The sequence below is a fragment of the Diospyros lotus genome, chromosome 12, assembly GCF_014633365.1.
Source record: "Diospyros lotus cultivar Yz01 chromosome 12, ASM1463336v1, whole genome shotgun sequence".
NCBI lineage: Eukaryota > Viridiplantae > Streptophyta > Magnoliopsida > Ericales > Ebenaceae > Diospyros > Diospyros lotus.
The window spans coordinates 8929333-8948331 of record NC_068349.1 but is presented as its reverse complement, the minus strand read 5'-3'; the positions used below and the strand labels follow the sequence as shown (position 1 = coordinate 8948331).

The 18999-nt window shown below is 33.1% G+C and overlaps 2 protein-coding genes across 2 annotated transcripts; one reads left to right on the top strand and one right to left on the bottom strand.

The window, feature by feature from the left end:
- The first annotated feature begins 7423 nt into the window (after nucleotides 1–7423).
- LOC127787212 (late embryogenesis abundant protein 18) lies at nucleotides 7424–8115 on the top strand. The gene is made up of 2 exons (XM_052315141.1): nucleotides 7424–7544; nucleotides 7667–8115. Exons 1-2 carry the CDS (start codon nucleotides 7458–7460, stop codon nucleotides 7952–7954), a joined length of 375 nt encoding a protein of 124 aa, XP_052171101.1. The 5' UTR covers nucleotides 7424–7457; the 3' UTR covers nucleotides 7955–8115.
- A 2775-nt stretch (nucleotides 8116–10890) lies between these two features.
- Nucleotides 10891–17663, bottom strand: LOC127787211 (uncharacterized). Its single transcript, XM_052315140.1, has 2 exons — nucleotides 17285–17663; nucleotides 10891–11238 (listed from the first exon to the last, which is right to left on the bottom strand). The coding sequence occupies exons 1-2, from the start codon at nucleotides 17480–17482 to the stop codon at nucleotides 10999–11001; spliced, it is 438 nt and encodes a 145-aa protein (XP_052171100.1). The 5' UTR covers nucleotides 17483–17663; the 3' UTR covers nucleotides 10891–10998.
- Between the last annotated feature and the right edge of the window lie 1336 nt (nucleotides 17664–18999).

The window sequence follows — 18999 nt, the reverse complement described above, 5'->3', positions numbered from 1 at the left end:
AATTCGATTTTTTTGTTAGAAATAAATGAACTAATCAAACCGACCGAACTTTAAGACGAAGGCATTTTTATAGTTATAAAACAACGCCATTTTCAGCCCCTTGCACGATTTTCCAATTTGTTCAGTCTATCAGTTAGTTCGATTTTGATTGAGTTTTTTTGTGTTTATTCGGTTAGTTTTATATGGTTTATATTCTGTTTTTTCGATTATCAATTAGTTCAGTTTATTGGATTTAATCGGTTAATTCGATTCTATTTAGTTCTATGATTAAATTTATTCGGTTTGTTAATTTCGGTCGGTTCGAATAATTGAGATGTGCTTATATTAATTTTTTTCAAAACTTTTTAATAGTTTAAAATTTGGTCAAACCATGATGTTAAGTTAAAAATATAACTAGTTTTTCAATTAGTTCAAGGTTTTTTTTCTTTCTTTCTTTAATTTTGAAAATGAATATTTTTGAAAACAACATTTTTGGATTTTGGAAATTACATGCATAACTTGTAAGACATCAAATAATGTATGAATAAAAAGATTTAGGATAAATTGCTCCCACACCCCTTATGATTTGAATTGAATGCATGCGGTTGTCTTATAATTTAAAAATAATTTGGGTGGTTTGTACGTACGTATCTTGTGGTTTAAAGATGATTACAAAAGTATCTGTGGGTTTTTTTTTGGGTACCCTTTTCATTAGTCTTGATTGGAGACAACATTAAATAAATTTAATTAATTAAAATGAAACTTAATGAACTTAAAATTAAGCAAATTAAAGTTATAATTAATCAAAACATAAAATAGAAACAAAAAAAAATAAATTAGGTAGGCCATGGTCCAATCGCTAAAAACTATTAGTAGTCGACGATCAACTATAGGTTCCAACGATTGGATCAATCACACGTCAACACTAATAAGTTTTCTATCTAAAATTAATTAAGGAGATAGAAAGATAATAAGAAAGAAGAAAAAGATGAGCAAAAATCCTTGATTGCTCGAAAATTGGGTGAATTGAGAGTTAAAAAACTTATTAAATCGGATTCTTCATTTTTCAAACTCTTGAGGTTTTCTTGTATAAAGAAAATACTTGTTATAAATATATATGTTGTTTGGGAGTGATAGCAATATAAATACACAAGATATATAGTAGTTCAGTGTCTCCAACACCTACGTCTACTCTGTCAAGATCAACCCGAGACTTGATATTTCATTATAACCACACCTAAGTTTTCCAACAAATTCACCTATGAAACTTTTACACCACACCAAGATTTTCCCCTTAACTCACCCTGAAAATTATTACAACAATACACCTAGATTATTTGGGCTCTAAGAGGCCACTCACAATCTACAACTAAAGGGATTACAATGCAATCCTAAGTCCAACAATCTTAGACAAATATGGATATAAGTATAATGAAAAATATACAAGATAAATGAACAAATATAATGATACAATTTTTACCATACTTGAAGAGAATATCTCATTTGCCTTAGGCTTCAAAGATTTGATTTTGAGCTTGAGTCTTAGATTGCTTTAAATGAGATCTTGAGAGCTTGGCGTGCTTTAAAATAATAAATCTTGATAGTGCATTAATCTTCTCCAAAAAACTCTTATTGATATATATACTTAAATTTCTAACGAATCTGTAACGGCTAAAAAAATCTAACCGTTGAAATCTCACAATCGATTGTTTTAACCGGCTGTCAACTCCGCGACACCTACAATCGACTCTCGGAGTCGACAGTAAACTCTCATTGGCATACAATCGACTGACCAAAACCTACTCTCGGCTACCTCAACTCTGCATAAACCACAATCGATTATCCTTCATCGGGAGTTGACTTTCAGTCTAGATTTTTAGAAAAAATTAGATTTGCTTGATGATACAATTTATAACATGTATACATTACAACATATTTATATTTTTAGAAAAGTAAACATTCACATTTTCTTTAATTTATATGTTACATTTCATCTACTTTAATATATAAATGTAAATAAGAAAATACTCTCCATTTGAATTCAATAAAAATATCTACAAAATCAAAATTCATAACAATGAGAAAATAAAATTTTGGTAATAGTATAAATTTGGGATTTGACAATTTTACTACTTCTAAAATATATACCTTCTATTTCTTGAAAAATTTATTAAAAATTATTTTAATAACAATGAATATTAGCTATCAAAATACCGAGAGATAATTTTTTAAAATAAAAATATTTTCTTATATGTTCCCTTATAATGCGTTAATCTTCCAATTAGAACAAATAGTATTTTTTGATTCATTTTCATATACAAAATACTATAATACTTAAAATTTGTTTTCCACAACAAGATATATCAAAAATTTATTAGAGGATTTAAATATACTAAAAATAATTTTACTAAAATTATATTTTGTTAAATATCAAAATACATAATAGGTTGATTGAAGCAATTTAGCTCAACAGATACTAATCTACAACTGTTAGGGGTGTGCAAAAAAATCATCAAACTGCCCGTACCAAACCGCACCGCACCAAATCGTGCGATTTTTTGGGGGTGCGGTTCGGCACGGTTTGAGAAATTCTCAAACCATGCGGTTTGCGGTTTGTGATTTTTTTGGTTCGATTAAAACCAAATCGGCCAAGTAGTATATTAATAAAAAAAATTAAAAATATCTAATAATTTAAAAATTAAAAATATATACTTTCTTGACCATGAATTATATTGTGGATTTTTGTGTTATTTTTATATTATGAGCATGTGGTTATGTTGTAGATTTAAAACTTTTAAATTTGTATTTTTTATTAGATAGTAATTTATTTTAGTTTTAAACTTCAAGATACTATAAAAATTTAAAAATTATGATTTTATGCATTGATTTTTATGTTTTAATTAAAAATTTATAAGTTAGTAGAGGAAACACCAAATGAAACAATAAAGAAGCACCAAACCGCGGAAACCGCACCAGACCGCATCGCGAATGCGGTGCGGTCTGGTGCAGTTTGTGCACACCAAACCAGACCACGTGGTCTGATTTAATGCCAAACCGCACATGCGATTTGGCTTATTAAATCATTCCCAAACTGTCCAAACTGCATCGTGCACACCCCTAACAACTGTGCATAATCATTCCCAAACTGTCCAAACTACATCGTGCACACCCCTAACAACTGTGCATGACAAAATGACACACCACCATCGAAAACAACCTTGCCACACACATCAAAACCTTTATTGTTCTTTCCTCAGCCAACATCCCATTTTTTGATTCTCCATAAAAGCCCTTACTCTAACTTATTACCTATCTCAACCAAAGCCAAAGAGTAAAGGTGAATTGGTTAATCTTAACATTTGTGAAGGTGAACTTACCTGGTTGCTTCAATCTTGACCTTATGGGGGTTGAACTTGTTGATTTTAAGGATGTCAATATAGCTAAAGGACAAAGATATGACAAATAAATGACCAAAGCTTTGCCAATCACCCCATATTTTCCTTGTTTCAACTCAATTGAGAAGCGATCATATGCATATTTTGTGGTGGGTGGAGTTCCCTTTCACTCTCTTTCTTTTTTTTACAACGTTGTTCGTGGTGACCTTTCTTGTTATAGGTAATGTCTGTAATTTCTTTCTTATTCTTTTTTATTTATTATGATTAAAGATAAATTAGTAAAAAAATTAGATAAAATATAACTTAATTAATGTTGTCTTTACTTGAAAAAAAAAAAAGAAGGTATCTAAGTAGTAAAAGACCTCCAAAACAATTTTTAAACTACAAGTGGTCTGTATGCAAACAACTCAAATTATAGGAGATCTGAGTGCTATAACTAAGATTTTCTATAATATATATACTTTTCATTAAACTTCTTGTTAATCTTACAATTTCATAAATTATTTTTAAATTAACATAAACATACGTAAGGTATAATAAGTCTTTAAAGAGAAAAAATTTGCAAAAATAGTCAATGCACCTTTCAATTGTAGATAAAAATGTTCATGAAATCACAAATTCAAAAAATTTATTTGAAGAGTTTTAAGTATCTAAATTATCCCTCATAGTTAACTTTTTAATATCTAAAACCTTTTGAATAATTATTTTTAAACTTGCAAATTTATCAATACTTCTATTAACTTTTGGAAAGTGCACTGTGTAACGCCCCGTGAATCATAATTTAATTTAATTATTTTTTATTGGGATAATTTAATTTAAAAAAGAATATTAATATAACTTGTTGTTATAAATAATAATGAATTATGTGATTTTAAGAAAATAAGAAATTAGGGTGATTAATTATTTATTCTAGAATATTTTTGGGAATAAGAAAAAAAATTAAAATAAATTAAATTGTGTGATTTTTGAAAGTTCCGGGTGTTAATGTAAATATTATAGGGGGTGTGTGTGTAAATTTTCAAAGTTGGGGCGGGGTTGGTGCGATTTCCATAAAAGGGACTAGGGGTCCCTTTAAATTTAATGCAGCATGGTATATGTATGAAGGCGTGTGTGGCGTGGGTGGTTGTGGGTGTGTGGGGGAGGCAGCTGGTTGCGGGTTCGAGCCTGCGGGTGCGCGCGTGAGGCAAGGGATTTTCCTGATTTTTAATCAACTATAGGCGTCCGACCGAAACTACGCCGTTTCGGTTGAGGCGGTGGCCTCCCAGCAGCTGCCACATGGCTCCCTTTCGTCCGCTTCTTTTTGCACGAATTTAAGCCCAATTTCGGGCGCTTTTGCTACAACAGAAGCAGCAAACAATTGGAGAAAAAGGCAGTGCGCGTGTGCGAAGAAATTAGGAGATTTTGGTGAGGAAAATCAAGATTAAATCAAGTTTAATCGAAGTTTTAATTAGTCAGGTAAGTAGAGAAGCTAGTAATAAATATTCTGTGCGGTTGGAATTTCGTTTAGAGTCTAATTTTGTTGATTTTGACAAATTATGTGGGTGTTACAATTTGTATAATTTTTACCGTGTTGGGTCAAAACAAGCCTAAGGATATCTTCGTAAAGATAAGTTCTTTATACCCTCTACAACGTTCATTTTGTTGTCAATTTACTTGACCTCCCTTCGTTTGTTTCGGCCGTTAATTGATTATGGAATTTTAAATGGTTTACTTTAAATTTAATTTATTAAACCGGCCTCGTGGATTATATTTGTTGGTTGCCTACGGGGGTTTGTGCCACCCCCATGCCTGTGGGAATGATGTCCTACTCACCAGGGGATAGGTTCTTAGTTGTTCGGGTATTATTATGGATTTTGGTTGTTTATAGGCTAGAGCGGTTGGGCAGTGGGGGCAAGGGTCGACTGTTCGGTGACATTGGAGTGACTGTTGCACGATTTTTCTTAGGCCGTCGGCTGAACACTCCTAGTCACTGACCGTTGACTGGTGCCAGGCACTGTTGTTCAACTCTGCCATTACGTGGTTATAGCATGACTGATTACATTTTATTCTTGTTACATAGTTTGGTATGCACATAGGTACGAGCTACATGTTGGGATTTTCATGATCTAGTTATGCTTGGCCATAGACATCCTAGTGTTGTTAATTACATTTTGCACGGGCATATGCATCGCGTGTGATTTACTATGTGGGCAAAGCATCAGCCTGATGCCTGGATGTATGAGCGTCAATGTATCTAGTTAATGCTTACTACGCCTTGCATTTTATGTGCGCATTGCATGGTTACGATATATACAGTGATCTCGGACGGGAGTACCGTTCCGAATGAGCCTAGAGCTTGGTTATTTAGTGGCTCGGGTGTCAGGAGTACCGACCCGAGGAGTGCGCACAAGTTTGTTGAAGACATTGGTTGCCTTTCAAGGCAGCAGTAGGTTGGTATGGGACTTGGGTGCCGGGTGTATTGTGTGGGCCCCAAGGACCGGTATGTGTTTTCTTTATGCTATACTGTTGTGTTGTAGTGTCTCATGATTTGTGTGTATGTGTGAGACTATGTTTAGGGTGATCTCATCTTCCATTCACGTTATAACCTTTCTTTTCTTATAACCTGCTGAGTCTTGCGACTCACCTTGCTTTCCATCATTCTAGGTAAGGGTAAAGCGAAGTCCGAGGGCGATGATCGTTCCACCTAGCAGCCAGCCGTATCGGTAGAGAGTACAGTTAGCTTGCCCCCATAGTCTCTAATATTTTGTCAGGATTTTGTTTCTCTATTTTTTACTATGCCGGGTTGTTCCTTGTATCTTTTATTTGTTGGCACAGGTGTTGTATATATATTTTTATATACTCCGTGTCCGTTGTTCTAGCGGGATATCTATATGCGTGCATGTATATCGTTTTTGCTTCCGCTATTATATTTCTTATGTATGCATGCCAGGGTAATTTCCTCGTCTTGTGTTTCATTCATTTTCTCTTCCGTAAAAGCCTTCATTCGGATAGACCCAGTGGTTGGGATATCCGGGCGGAGGTGCTTACACACCGACTGTTTTTATAAAATCTGTATTAAAAAAAACCTTAGACAAATTTTTGTAAGATTAACAATGAGTTAACTTAATGAAAATTGTATTTATAATAAATGTCAAGTGTATTTACTTAATGAAAAATGTATATATAATTTATTTAATTTAGTTTTGTTACATACTACCTACTTAACAAAACTAAACATAAAGCAATTATTATGTATACTTAGCGCAAAAAGTAAGAAATTAAACATGAACTAATTAAACACCCACCAATATTCATGCTTCTTGTAGATGATATCATTAAACCTACTTTACCATATATATATATATGTATACAGAATAAAGCTCTCAAAGATCCACCTGCAGGTTTAATTTATGAATGTAAAATCAAACATAATATATATATGGTATCCAAAACCCATCAAGTTTATGAATCCATCCACAAAATGGAAATCCATTTTAGGAATTCCAACGGTTTGGGTGGGCTTAGTTTCCAAGAGTGGGTATGATCGATTCGGGCCTTTGGGCTCCGAATTCCACGTCACAAGCTCTTCTTTTATTTCAGATGTAATAATGTATGTGCGCATTTGTAAGTATGAACTAAACTATTACTTGAATCTAATAATTAAGCAAGTAAAAAAGGACAGCCGACTGTATTATTATTATTATGTATTTTTTTAAAAGAGTATTATAGTGACGTGAAATGTTTGAATTGTTATTTTAAATTGGATTCAAATTTAAATGCAAGGCAATTGCAGTCTGGTGTTTATTTTTATTTCATACGATAATACTAATATAATATAATATAATAAAAATAGAAGAGAGGGATAAGATAAGCGAGTCCTGATGAGTTGGGTAGTGGACGCACGTGGCGGGCACAACAGCTTGTCATCGATCGTGCATGTCATACAAGTGGCACGCAAGCGTGGCCGCCCTCTTCCTCGTTTATATATATATAAAATAAAAATCCTGGCACAGGACATTCCCCCCATATTGGAGGACCTAAACTAACTCAATTTACAGGCCAGCCAGCCAAGTACTTAAGGAAGAGATCCAAGAAATATCAGATATGCATTCTGCCAAGGAGAAGCTACGCAACAAGGCCAGTGCGGCCAAGGAGCACGTCGACAAATCCAAAGCCCAAGTACAAGAGAAGGTTGCAGCATTTTTTCCTTCCTTCCTTCCTTAATTCCTTGTTCGTTTTCTGTTGCCTAATGCCTAGCTAAGCTAGAGAATGAGAAACTGAGAACCTTTTCGGTTTTTTGGGATGTTTTGCAGATTGAGAAAGCAACAGCTACATCCAAGGAAGAGAAAAAGATAGCTGAAGAACGGAGGAAAGCTAAGGAAGCTGAAGCTAAGATGGAGCTGCATCAAGCAAAGGCGGAGCACGCGGCCGAGCGCCTGCAACCCCATCATCCCCTTCATGGTCACCATGACCCGCCGGCTGTCGGCGCCCATGGCCGCCACCATCACCACCACCAGCCTGTCGGATCTGTGGATCCGGCGACCGGAACCACAGCTTCGACATACCCACTAGGAGGTCACGCTCCTGGACACCATATATAGTAGCTAAATATATATATAGGTGGTCATCAGGCATGAAAAGAGAAAAGAGAGATTAGCAGCCGACCGTGTTCCCCTTGTTTGTTTGGGCAGTTCCCCTTGCTGTGTTTGTGATTTGTGGGTCTGTTTTGCTTTGTACCAACACAAAAACGTTGTTTGTTGAATGGCGGTGCTTTTATGAGGCTGTTTGGCTTACCCTTTTTTTTAAGATGGATTTTAAGCATTTCTACTTGCAAATTATGTAAAGTTTTAAAGTTAGTTAGTATTGAACTTGATAACGTATGTTATTTGTATAATTATGTATTTAATTTAAAAAAAATGATAATTTATAAGAATGTGACAAACAAAATTAAAAGAAAGATTAAATAATATAAATAAAATTTATAAAAATATTAATTTTAATAAAAAATAATTATAAATTAATGTTTAATTAATAATTTTATTATTATTATTATTATTATATGTTGATAAATTATGTATAATTATTAAAAAATATATTAATATAATAGTTTATATTTAAATTTAAGTTTAATTTATAAAAATATTAAATATATATGTTGAAATATTAAAATATATAAATATTATAAAGAGAGAGAGAGAGAGAGCTGGTGATGTAAGTAACAAAGGAGGAGATATAGAGGCAACGGCAATGCAGTTGGAGGCAACAGTCGAAATAGGCAGCGATGGAGAGAGATGGCAATAGAGACGAGACTTGTACGTTTAATGTTTTTAATGTTTAAAGATAGAGAATTGAAAATATTATACTGCATTTTTTTTAATTTTTAATTTTTAATTTTTTTTATTTTTTTATTTTAATAATTTATTTTTAAAAAATTAAAAACAAGTTCTCCTTGTCATTTTAAAAAATTACTTTTTAAAATAAAAAATTAGAAAGTATTTTTCTTTCAAATTTTGAAAATAACTTCTTAATAATATTTTATTTAATAAATTTGATTATTAAATATTTAAAATATATACATTAAAAATATTTAATGTTAATATATTATTAAAAATATATACATTTTAAAATTAATAAATTTTGTAATATTTTTTCATTAAAATAATAAAATATAAATAAATAAATATATTTTAAGTTTAGAATTTATTTTGAATGAAAATACTCAAAATAATTTTTTGTTATTTTAAATTTTTTTTATATTTTTTATTTTTAAACATAATAAAAAAACGTATTTTTATTATTTTAAAAAATTAAAAATTAAAAATAGCTAAGAAAACATAACCTTAGAGTTTTTAAAAAATAAAATTATAAAACATTTAATCAACGAAATAAATTGATAATAACGTTTTAAAAAAATTAAAAAAAATAAATGTTAAAATAGTGTTTAATTTTTTTAATTTTTAATAAATATATAATTAAATAAACTTTATAACGTTTAAGATTCGATTAGCTTATAAGCAGCCACTGCCCCAAACAGCCCCTATATCAGAGTGACAAGGATAAGCAGGCAGATGTAAAGAGGGACGGATCCATGCATGAGTCCCAGCCGTTCACAATTAAAATTAATTTTTTAATATTAAAAATTATTTTTAATAATAATTTAATTAAAAAAATTACAATCCATTGTAATGTGTAATTTTATACCTCAAAAAAAATTTTAACCTTCCCCATTTCTGAATCAGCCCCTGCATGTAAAGACACTACAAGCCAGATACTGTTCATATAAAATGGCGACTTTTACACAGAGAGAGAGAGAGAGAGAGGAGAGAGAATGAATCCCCCGCCCATCCCTTAAAAGACATACCCCCAATAAATTTACCACGCACGCTCGCACACTTTAATAACCTGCCAACTGTATATACAAAAATTTATATGTAAGCTTCTGTTCAAAAACTAAATATTGAACTAAGAGAGCTGTTTGGCTTAGCCATTTTTTTCATAACTTTTAAGTTATTTAACTTTCAAATTAAAAGTTAAATAGTGTTTAAGTTGATAATGTGTTTGGATAAATGTGTTTTTAAGTTATCAATTAATATTTATGTGTTTGGTTTGAAAAAGTTGATAAGCTATTAAAACTTGATAAAAAAACCAAAATAGATATGATATTAAATGATGTAAAATTTTGTTATTAAATTTACATAACTATTAAAAATATATTAATACAATATTACTATATATATATTATATATGTTATATATAATAATAATATATATTATTTTGTGTTATATATATACATATAACATATATTATTGTTGTTTTATATATAGATATATATATTATATATATATACATACCTGCACCAGCGAGAAGAATAGGGTGATGGCGCGACCCATCGACGACGGCTTGAAGTGGCTATGCTGGACGACGCCGACGATGGAACTGGAGGAGGGACGATGGCGACAACAAATCTAGAGAAGGGACGACTGCGAGGGTGAATCTGTGAAAGAGGGGCGCTGACGAATCTACGAAGGAAGATGGAGAAGAAAGGGAAGGTGTACATATTCAAAATGTTTGAGGGTAAAATAATAATATTCTTAGTCAACACAATAGCTTCTTTCGCAGAAATTGGGGGATACCAGCTTTCCTCAAAATGCTATTATAGTGGCGTTTCAGCTACCCAACTTTTAAGCTAATTTAGGTTGCCAAACACTTCATCCAAAATCGCTGCTTAGCTGAAAAGCTAGTTATACAGCTTATAAGCGATCAAATCGCTAAGCCAAACAGCCTCTTAATGGTTGCAAAAGAGGCTACCATAAGCTCCATCAATCATCTGCTACCCGTAAAAGCAGAACCACGAAGTTTTAGGATCATAGAGATTTAACAAATGACGAGTTTTCTAATCCATTATAGACAGGGAAACTCCGAAAGGAAGTCCCTAAGATGATGATGACTGTAATGGTGAATAGTTTCAGCACTTACATTTTCAAGCCAGTTTACAAAACATTTTTTGGATTTTTTTTTTTTTTTTTTTTGGGGGGGGGGGGGGGGGGGGGGACAAGGTCAGAATCAGATGGATTACACAAAACATTACCAAGAAACAAAACAGGAAGAAATACCCGCAGAAAATCTAATGGATATCTAATGTCAATCAGACCCACTGCAATCTGCCTTGGAACTCCACTCTATGTCGGACTCTACCATCGGCAAGTTCTTGCTTCTTTACTGTGGCTAGTCTGGCATTGTATTTCACTTCAAATTTCGGAAATGATTGGTGCTGATCATTTTGCCCAGGCAACGACTCTGGCAATGGCAAAATCTCATCAAGGAACTCGTCTGCAACATCTCCATCTTCATCTATCCTAAGACGCCTTGCGTGCCATCTCAAACCCTGAAGAAAAAGCACTACTGATTCAAACACAATAGTTGCCAATTAATTGCGAATACTTCAGAAAGTCCAGCCAGAATAACCCTTAGTCACAGCACATCCTAAAGCTGGTAAATAACTTAAAAACCGTATCATGGAAAAGAATCGGTGACACAACAGGAAAACAAGACGCCTTCCAGGATGCTGCGAATTGCAAGAGAATGAGGTTAGAGGAATGAAGAATGCCTAATATCTTCCCAAACAGAGGAAATCAATTTGTCAAAAAGAATCCATGCTAGGAACTGCAGATCAGTACCATGTGCCTAATCCTCAACCTCAATTTTCTTGCCAGGAAGATGGCAAATCTTCAAATCCTGTCTAAATAAATATATAACTTATTTACCTCTAAAACCAGATAATTCCTTAAACTACCATATACAACCATTAGGTCTTTAAACTATTGTCTATGCAACACGAAGTATAACTCTACTGTCCTGTTCAATTACTAACGATGATATCATAAATCCATTAAAAAAATGTGATTTTGCCATAATCTTGGTCATACGACATCTGCTGTGAAATTAAAATATCATAATTACTCTGTTATTAATGCAGGTTCCATAATCTCACTCTGTATGGAAATGGATGGAAACGTGAAAACTGAAAAGTAGAATAAGATTGCACGCGTTATATATGTGATACTGTAAGGATTTTGGTGTCGTAATTAATAGTTTGAGGAGTCAAGTGGTATCTGTAAAATACTTTAGAGACCTGCAGTGTAAAAAGTACTGATCATACCAGGTTGTTTAGAAACCTACGGCCCCTGAAACCTCTATCCAAATGCAGAAACTGCCAGTCTGCCATAAATCAAGGGATTGATATCCTCAACCCATGGCAGAACCCTGATATCACACTCATTCAAACATTTTAAAGCATAACAAATATAACTTGATATACATGTACATTTGACCATTAATGGAACTAAATGCATTTTGTAACCTAGTAACGGTTGGGCAGGTCAAAAGGCCAATCTACTAAGTCTGGAGAGCTAGGCACAAGAACCAAGAAAAGATCTATGATACCATTTACATCATGTACTAGTAGAAATAATGCCATATTGAATTCAGCATTATTTGGTGCCAAAAACTAGTGCACAGGTCCCAAACAGAAGCTGAGTTGTGAACAGCCTTCAGAAAGTCGTTAGCAGAGGTAGGGCCTGTCACAGAAGCAGAGTTGTGAACAGCCTTCTTGGTCAACAAATCATTATAAGCTCACAAAAATGTCAATTCTTCTGAAGTTGTGAACCAAACTTCAGAAAGTCGTTGGCAGAGATAAGGCCATAAGGGCCTGTCACAGAAGCAGAGTTGTGAACGGCCTTCTTGGTCAACAAATTGTTAAAAGCTCACAAAAATGTTAAGAGTCTTCCAAAAGTTTTTTGCAGAGTTTTGAAGAATCATATTTTGCTCACCTGTGTCACCAAACCCCTAATAGATCAATACCTCTATAAATACTGGCTTTTACCATCTTTATTTACTCCAGCTCAGGGCAATGTGTGTGGCCAATTGGTACAGAGCACAAGATTAACAGCCTGAGACTTCAGTCTGTTCATACCAGCCTAGGCAACAGCATTAACACCACCATCCTGCAATGGCCTGGAGACAACCCAAAAGCTCAGGTTCGCTTGATATGAGGGCTGGCCATCAAATCCCAGGTACTATAAGAAAGCTGGGTGTACAACCATCAGTCTAAGCTCAAAACAGAATAATTGCCTGAACTGCTCCCCATAGGACAATCAATGAACAGATAACACAGGGTAGTTCTGATTCTTCGGAATAGGGTAAAAAAGGGAGTTCTGTAACTATATGGTTACCAAAAGGGAAGAGAAACAGACCAAGCACCTGGATTATATGGTTTGTTTCCTTTTCTTATTTGCTAGAGAAGAAGTTCTATGTGTGGTAGCAGCAAATCTCATCATTTTGAGGACTTGAGGATTGTCGAGCTAGAATTCGGGTAGCCAACCCCACATAATAAGATTAAGGCTTGATATATAGTTGGTTGAGAACAAACAAACAAACAAATACAATACTGTATAGTCAAGTCAATAAATATCCTATACACATTTCTTCAATTTTCAGTATAGTCTTTGTCTTTAATTTTATTTTTTTGATACATAAATTGTGTTTATTTTTTACTATAAATATATTTATATTTCATATCAATGATAGAAAGCAACCATTTCCAAGTTTTTAGTTTTTAAATTTGGTTTCAGCTTTCTTTATTTTTTATTTTTTATCTTGTGTGTGTGTGTGTGTTCACTTTATGTTTTTAGTTAGAAATTAAAAACTTAGCAACATGTTTGAGAAGTGAGAAACTTTGTTACCGTGTAACTTGTGTTCAATTTTAGTTTTTTATCAGTTCCTATTTCAGTTAAAAAGTAGAAACTGCGTTTGATAACTTTATTTCATTTTTAAGTTTGCTTTTGGTTTTATTTTTCTTTTTCTCCTTCCTCCTCAACTCAATTGCTAATGGCAGTCACTCACACATCTAGAAGTGGCTAGAGATGCGGGTGAAGGAGGGGGGGGGGAGGAGAATTGGAGAATTCACTGGAGAGGGTGGCCATTGAGTTTCCCCATTGCGAGAATATGGGAAAGGAAGGTAAATGAAATAAAAAACGTGGGAACAACTTTTGGTGTTTCCAAATAATTTTTCCTTTTCTAAAAGCAATCAAATGCAATTGCCTATTTCTAATTTTCAAATTTTTGATAATAAAAGCGGAAAACATAAATCCTACCAATCAAAACTAAGATAGTAATTTTCAAATAATATATGCCATGAACTAAGTACCAATGAGAAATGCTTATATCTATTCCAGTGTAACTAAAGGCGTGCCTAGGCGCAAGGAATGCTCCCAAGAAGGTGCAGACCAGCCAGATGTGCCTAGGCCCTCAGGCGTAGCCTTAGGCTTAAGCACGCCTGGCTTTTTTTAACTGCTTTTAGGGTTTATATTTTACTATTCATCACTTTATTTAATTTTATACTGTTTAGGGTTTATATTTATTGCTCCAACTCCAAATTTGACAATGAGTAAAAAGGCTACTCCTTCAAAATGCTCCAATTGAATTTGAACTTGATGAAAATGGAGAGGGAGATGATGTGGAAGAAAAGGATATTGGAGATGATATTTCTAATTATGAAAATATGAAAATGTTTGATCTTGATGATAAGGATGTTTTTAGATTATTTAAAATGCATAATGAGTTAATCTTAACTAAAATTTAAGACCTATAAATTGTTTAAGATTTAGTTTAAGATGACTTAAAGACTTTTAAATTGCATCTTTTGGCATTTTTTATTGTTCTTTTCATTATATATATATATATATATATGTGTGCATGTGTGTGTCAATAATAGATTTTAAAATTTCTTACAAAGTTTTCAACTTTTGTGATGCTTATATGCGGGTTGTTGAAATATGATGGGATGTGCTTTGTTAAAATTTACAAATATGTACCTTGTTTTAATATTTTTTTTAAGTTTGTATATGTTGAATTTTTTAATTTTATTGATAACATGCTTGTGAATATGTTATTAGGAATTAAGACCTATTTTATACCATATTCTTCAACTAGAATATATATTTTTCTTTTTTCATTTTTCAGTTAGCATGTGCCTAGTTCCACCAAGTGTGCACCTCGCCTTGCGCTTCAGACTCCAACACCTTTTTGCCCCTTAGTACACCTTGAGTCTTTTATAGCACTGATCTATTCTACACTAACTCTACTCATAAAATAACAAAAAAAAAAAAAGGAAAACAGAAAAAATTGTCCGCCAAAATCCCTAAAACAAAAAATTCTAAAATTAAAATAAAAAAAAAAACCACTTTAAAGTTATGCACATTGTTTTAACTGCATGAACAATTTACATCTATGTTTTTTAACTTCATGAGCAATTTCCATCTTAATCTTTTAAGTAGTAATGTTGCTCTAATTTGTTTAAATGATGGACAAGCACGTTCGGGGCCAGCCTAGGCAGCAATGGTAAAATGGCTCCTCTATGATTGAAAGTCATGGGTTCAAGTTATGAAAACAATCATTTTCAAAACAAAGGTAAGGCTGCATACAAAAAATGATCCTCCTTGACCCTCATAAAACAGAGAGCCTCATGCATTGGAGATAGCATCAGATGAAGAGGTAAGCACTAGAATCCAAGAATTGTTTCTATAAAAGTTAAAATGAACTCATCTGGATTCTATAAAAACCACACATTGAAGAGTGCAGTCCATATTGAATGTTCAAAATGAAGTCCATGCCAAATGAATAAAGTGAAAAGAAAAAAGGGTAAACTTGTCTTTATTACAGTTAATATGAATCTCTTTACAGATTCTCTCTCAAAATGGTTAGCTTTCAAAAATACAGCATTCCAACTGCTTGTTTCATTTCAATGAGGCAGTTCATTTGGTTATCAACTCAATCTAGTTCCATGTTCCTTAAACCACACAGTTAAATAGAAACACCTTTTCACCAAGTCCTCCTATCAATTTAGACAAATTACTATAGGATTTTCTTTTGTAGAACTTAGAAACCTGGGTACGAGCATAAGCAGAGTTCTGCAGGTAAGAGCAAAAGAGGACTTTTTAAGATTGGCCACTAAGGAGAAGCTGTGTTAATAAACTATGCTACATTGCCAAAAACTCAAAAGTATATTAGCATGTAGTTTCACTAACTCATTATCTACATTCACATGATTCTTGCCGAAATCTCTCTCATGCATGCCTTGTCTCTCCATCAGTTGATTAACAGTAATATCAAAATTCCTTTTGAACAGATTTAGCAGCGAGTCTACATTTTCCATTTTTTCCCTCTGATAGATGCATAGAGTTTATGATCATACACATAATCTGGTTTCAAATTTTAAAGAAGTAACAAGAAAGACAATATCTCTGAAAGTCATGCCATTGATCACAAAGGAAGAATATCTGGTTCAACTGCACCAAATATTTGCTATGTGATGATTGCTAAGCTACATATACTTCTAGCTTAATTGATAGCCTATACTGGCATGAAGCCAAACCAAAATCTTGGTTAACTTCCTCAGTCTAACAAGCTCTTCACCTTCATCCTCTTCCTTTTTAATAATCAAAATTACAATTATTCTTCAAAATGTTTCTAAGTCAACAAGATACTTGGCTACTTGTTCCACAGTCCACTTGGGATACTTCAATACATGATGCATATATGTTCAAAATTGAAGAATATTAACTTTGATGCTACAATTAAGAACACTCAAACACCAAACAAATGTTAATCTTTGTACCCAAAACAAGCACTAATAAGTAATAACAGCCCAAAAGACCAGCTGCCACTTCAATCTGGTATAGACAGACATGAACCACTATGAGCTAAATGTTACAAACAAGGCAAGACAACAAGCTTTGAGAATTTAAACCCATTAACTGCAAATAAAGTAAAGGGCTTTCTTCAATGTACTTAATAGTTAATACTCGCATCCAGTTCACTGTAAAAGTTTCAATATTTTGATGCCACTAATTAATAACTACTAGCAACTTTTTCCTCCCAGTAGCGTACCAAAATTGTTTTGGACCATAAATGATCACCAGTTACGGGCATATTCCAGAAAAGGGAGGATTCCCATGCATACAAGTCACTTCAACTTGGCCACTGAATCTTCAGTTAGGTGTCAATAGAGAAACTACTGGAATGTGCCTCAGGATTTCTATTCGTCAACTCACATGCCCTTATCTTCCTTGTCTCCTAAGATCCTTCAAAATCAATGTTACTGATTGCAAAACAGTTGCGTTAAAAGGAAGTCAGTTTTTGTAGGCCAGCAACAGAATTAAGCCCCCATAACTTCTTAGGAAATTCCAGTGAGCGGATTTGCAGCGACCAGGGTTTTGAACCGCCAATTCATAAACACTTACACAGTTTATTGTGAGAACTTTCGAGAAAACAACACAATTGTCTTCAAGAGCTAGCTCCTCACATAAAATTTCACATAAATCAAAGCAAGATAGTATAGATCATCTAAACAAACAGGAAAGCGAAAAATTCACCTGGACACCACCGCTGCCAACGCTACAAGGAACGAGAACCGGTCCAAGTTGAGGCCTGTCAACGGGTACTTGAACAGCCACGCTAAAGCCTTTACGAGTAAGATGAGGGTCTACTCCGTTCCCATCAGCATCAACATCGTCTTCCCCTTCGGCCTTCGCAAACCCTAGAAACCCCGCGATCCTCTTGAAAAACCTCATCTGCTTGCCAATCTAATTACATACGTGGAGATACATCTGCACTTCGCCGATGACGCAGAAGGTCGTGAGGGCGCAAAGGCGATCGGCGCCGGCGGCTACACCGTCCTGGAATATTGGGGAAATGATTCGGGATATTATTTTAGAAAGGAAGACGAGAGCATGCAAGTCTTGCAAGAAAAGAGGACACAGAATTTAAAGAGGTTTTCTCACTTATATTGCGGCCCGGCTGGCCCGCGTGCGGTCTGTCCGAACCGGTCCAGAATATGGCCCGACGAACCGGTTCCATTCCATCATCCCATCCACCCATCCGAAATAGTAAAATTATCTGTATTATTATTATTCTATTATCATTATCTTCCGAACAACTACACACACGCATATTATTTATATCTCATACGTTCTTAATTTATCTTAATATCCTTTAATAGATTCTTACATATTTTCTCTTTTATTTGTGCCCTCCATAATTATTAATTGTTCAGTGTTATAAGGTGCCCCCCCCCCCCTTATTTTCCACGTCAGCTTAAACATCACGTGTATAATTCACAAGCTACATATATCTTATAAAACCTAAAAATATTATTATTATTGCCCCAAAAAAAAGAATCCTTACTAACCCCTTGCCAATAAACCAAATTTTAATTTTAAAAAATATTTTATAATTTTTGGCTCAACTCATCTATTTCTTAGTCTAATTCAACACAACTTAATTATTCTATAAAATGAGACGTGTTGGCTCGATTCAAATATATAGGGTTATATTGAGTTAGGGGTGTATGACCCATGATCTAAAAGACTGTTTAATTCATTTAAAGAAAAAATTATAAAAAATAAAATAACTTTTATAATAATTTAAGTTTTAAATTTAATATTTAATTATTTAGTCATTACTTATTACAAAATTATGTACTAGTCTCATTAGTAGTATTACAATTCATTACAATACATTTAAGTTATATTTTTAAAATTATGAGTTTGGTTTAAAAAACAGTGTCTCGTAAATTTAAAATTATGAGTTTAAATTATAATTTTATAATTATTTAAATAACTTTATATAATAAAATTTATAAATTTAATTAAGAGGATTTCAAGTTAGAAATAAAACTGACTAGTATTAAATAAGCCAAACATAATATTTTTTAACTTCTTTAGATTTAATATGGTATTTACTCAACTTGTTATTATTTACCTTATAACTAAATAAATAATATGCATCAAATTATATTTTTGTTGAGGATGAGTAAAAAAAAAATAATTCTTGTCAAAATATGTTTTTCCTAAAAAGACTCATCAAAATAAAATTTTACAAAAGAACTAAATAAATATTTACTCATACAAATATACAAAAAATTAAATACTTTTACCTCAACCCAATCTGCAAATGTGCGCAACGCATTTGTAGGGAAATCCCTTCAAATATGTGTGTATTTCATTAAAATAAGTTGCACAACACTCTTGGGGTGATGTTTTTTGTGATAGTGTCTGACGTTCAATTTTTTAATTTTGTTGGAGGAGGT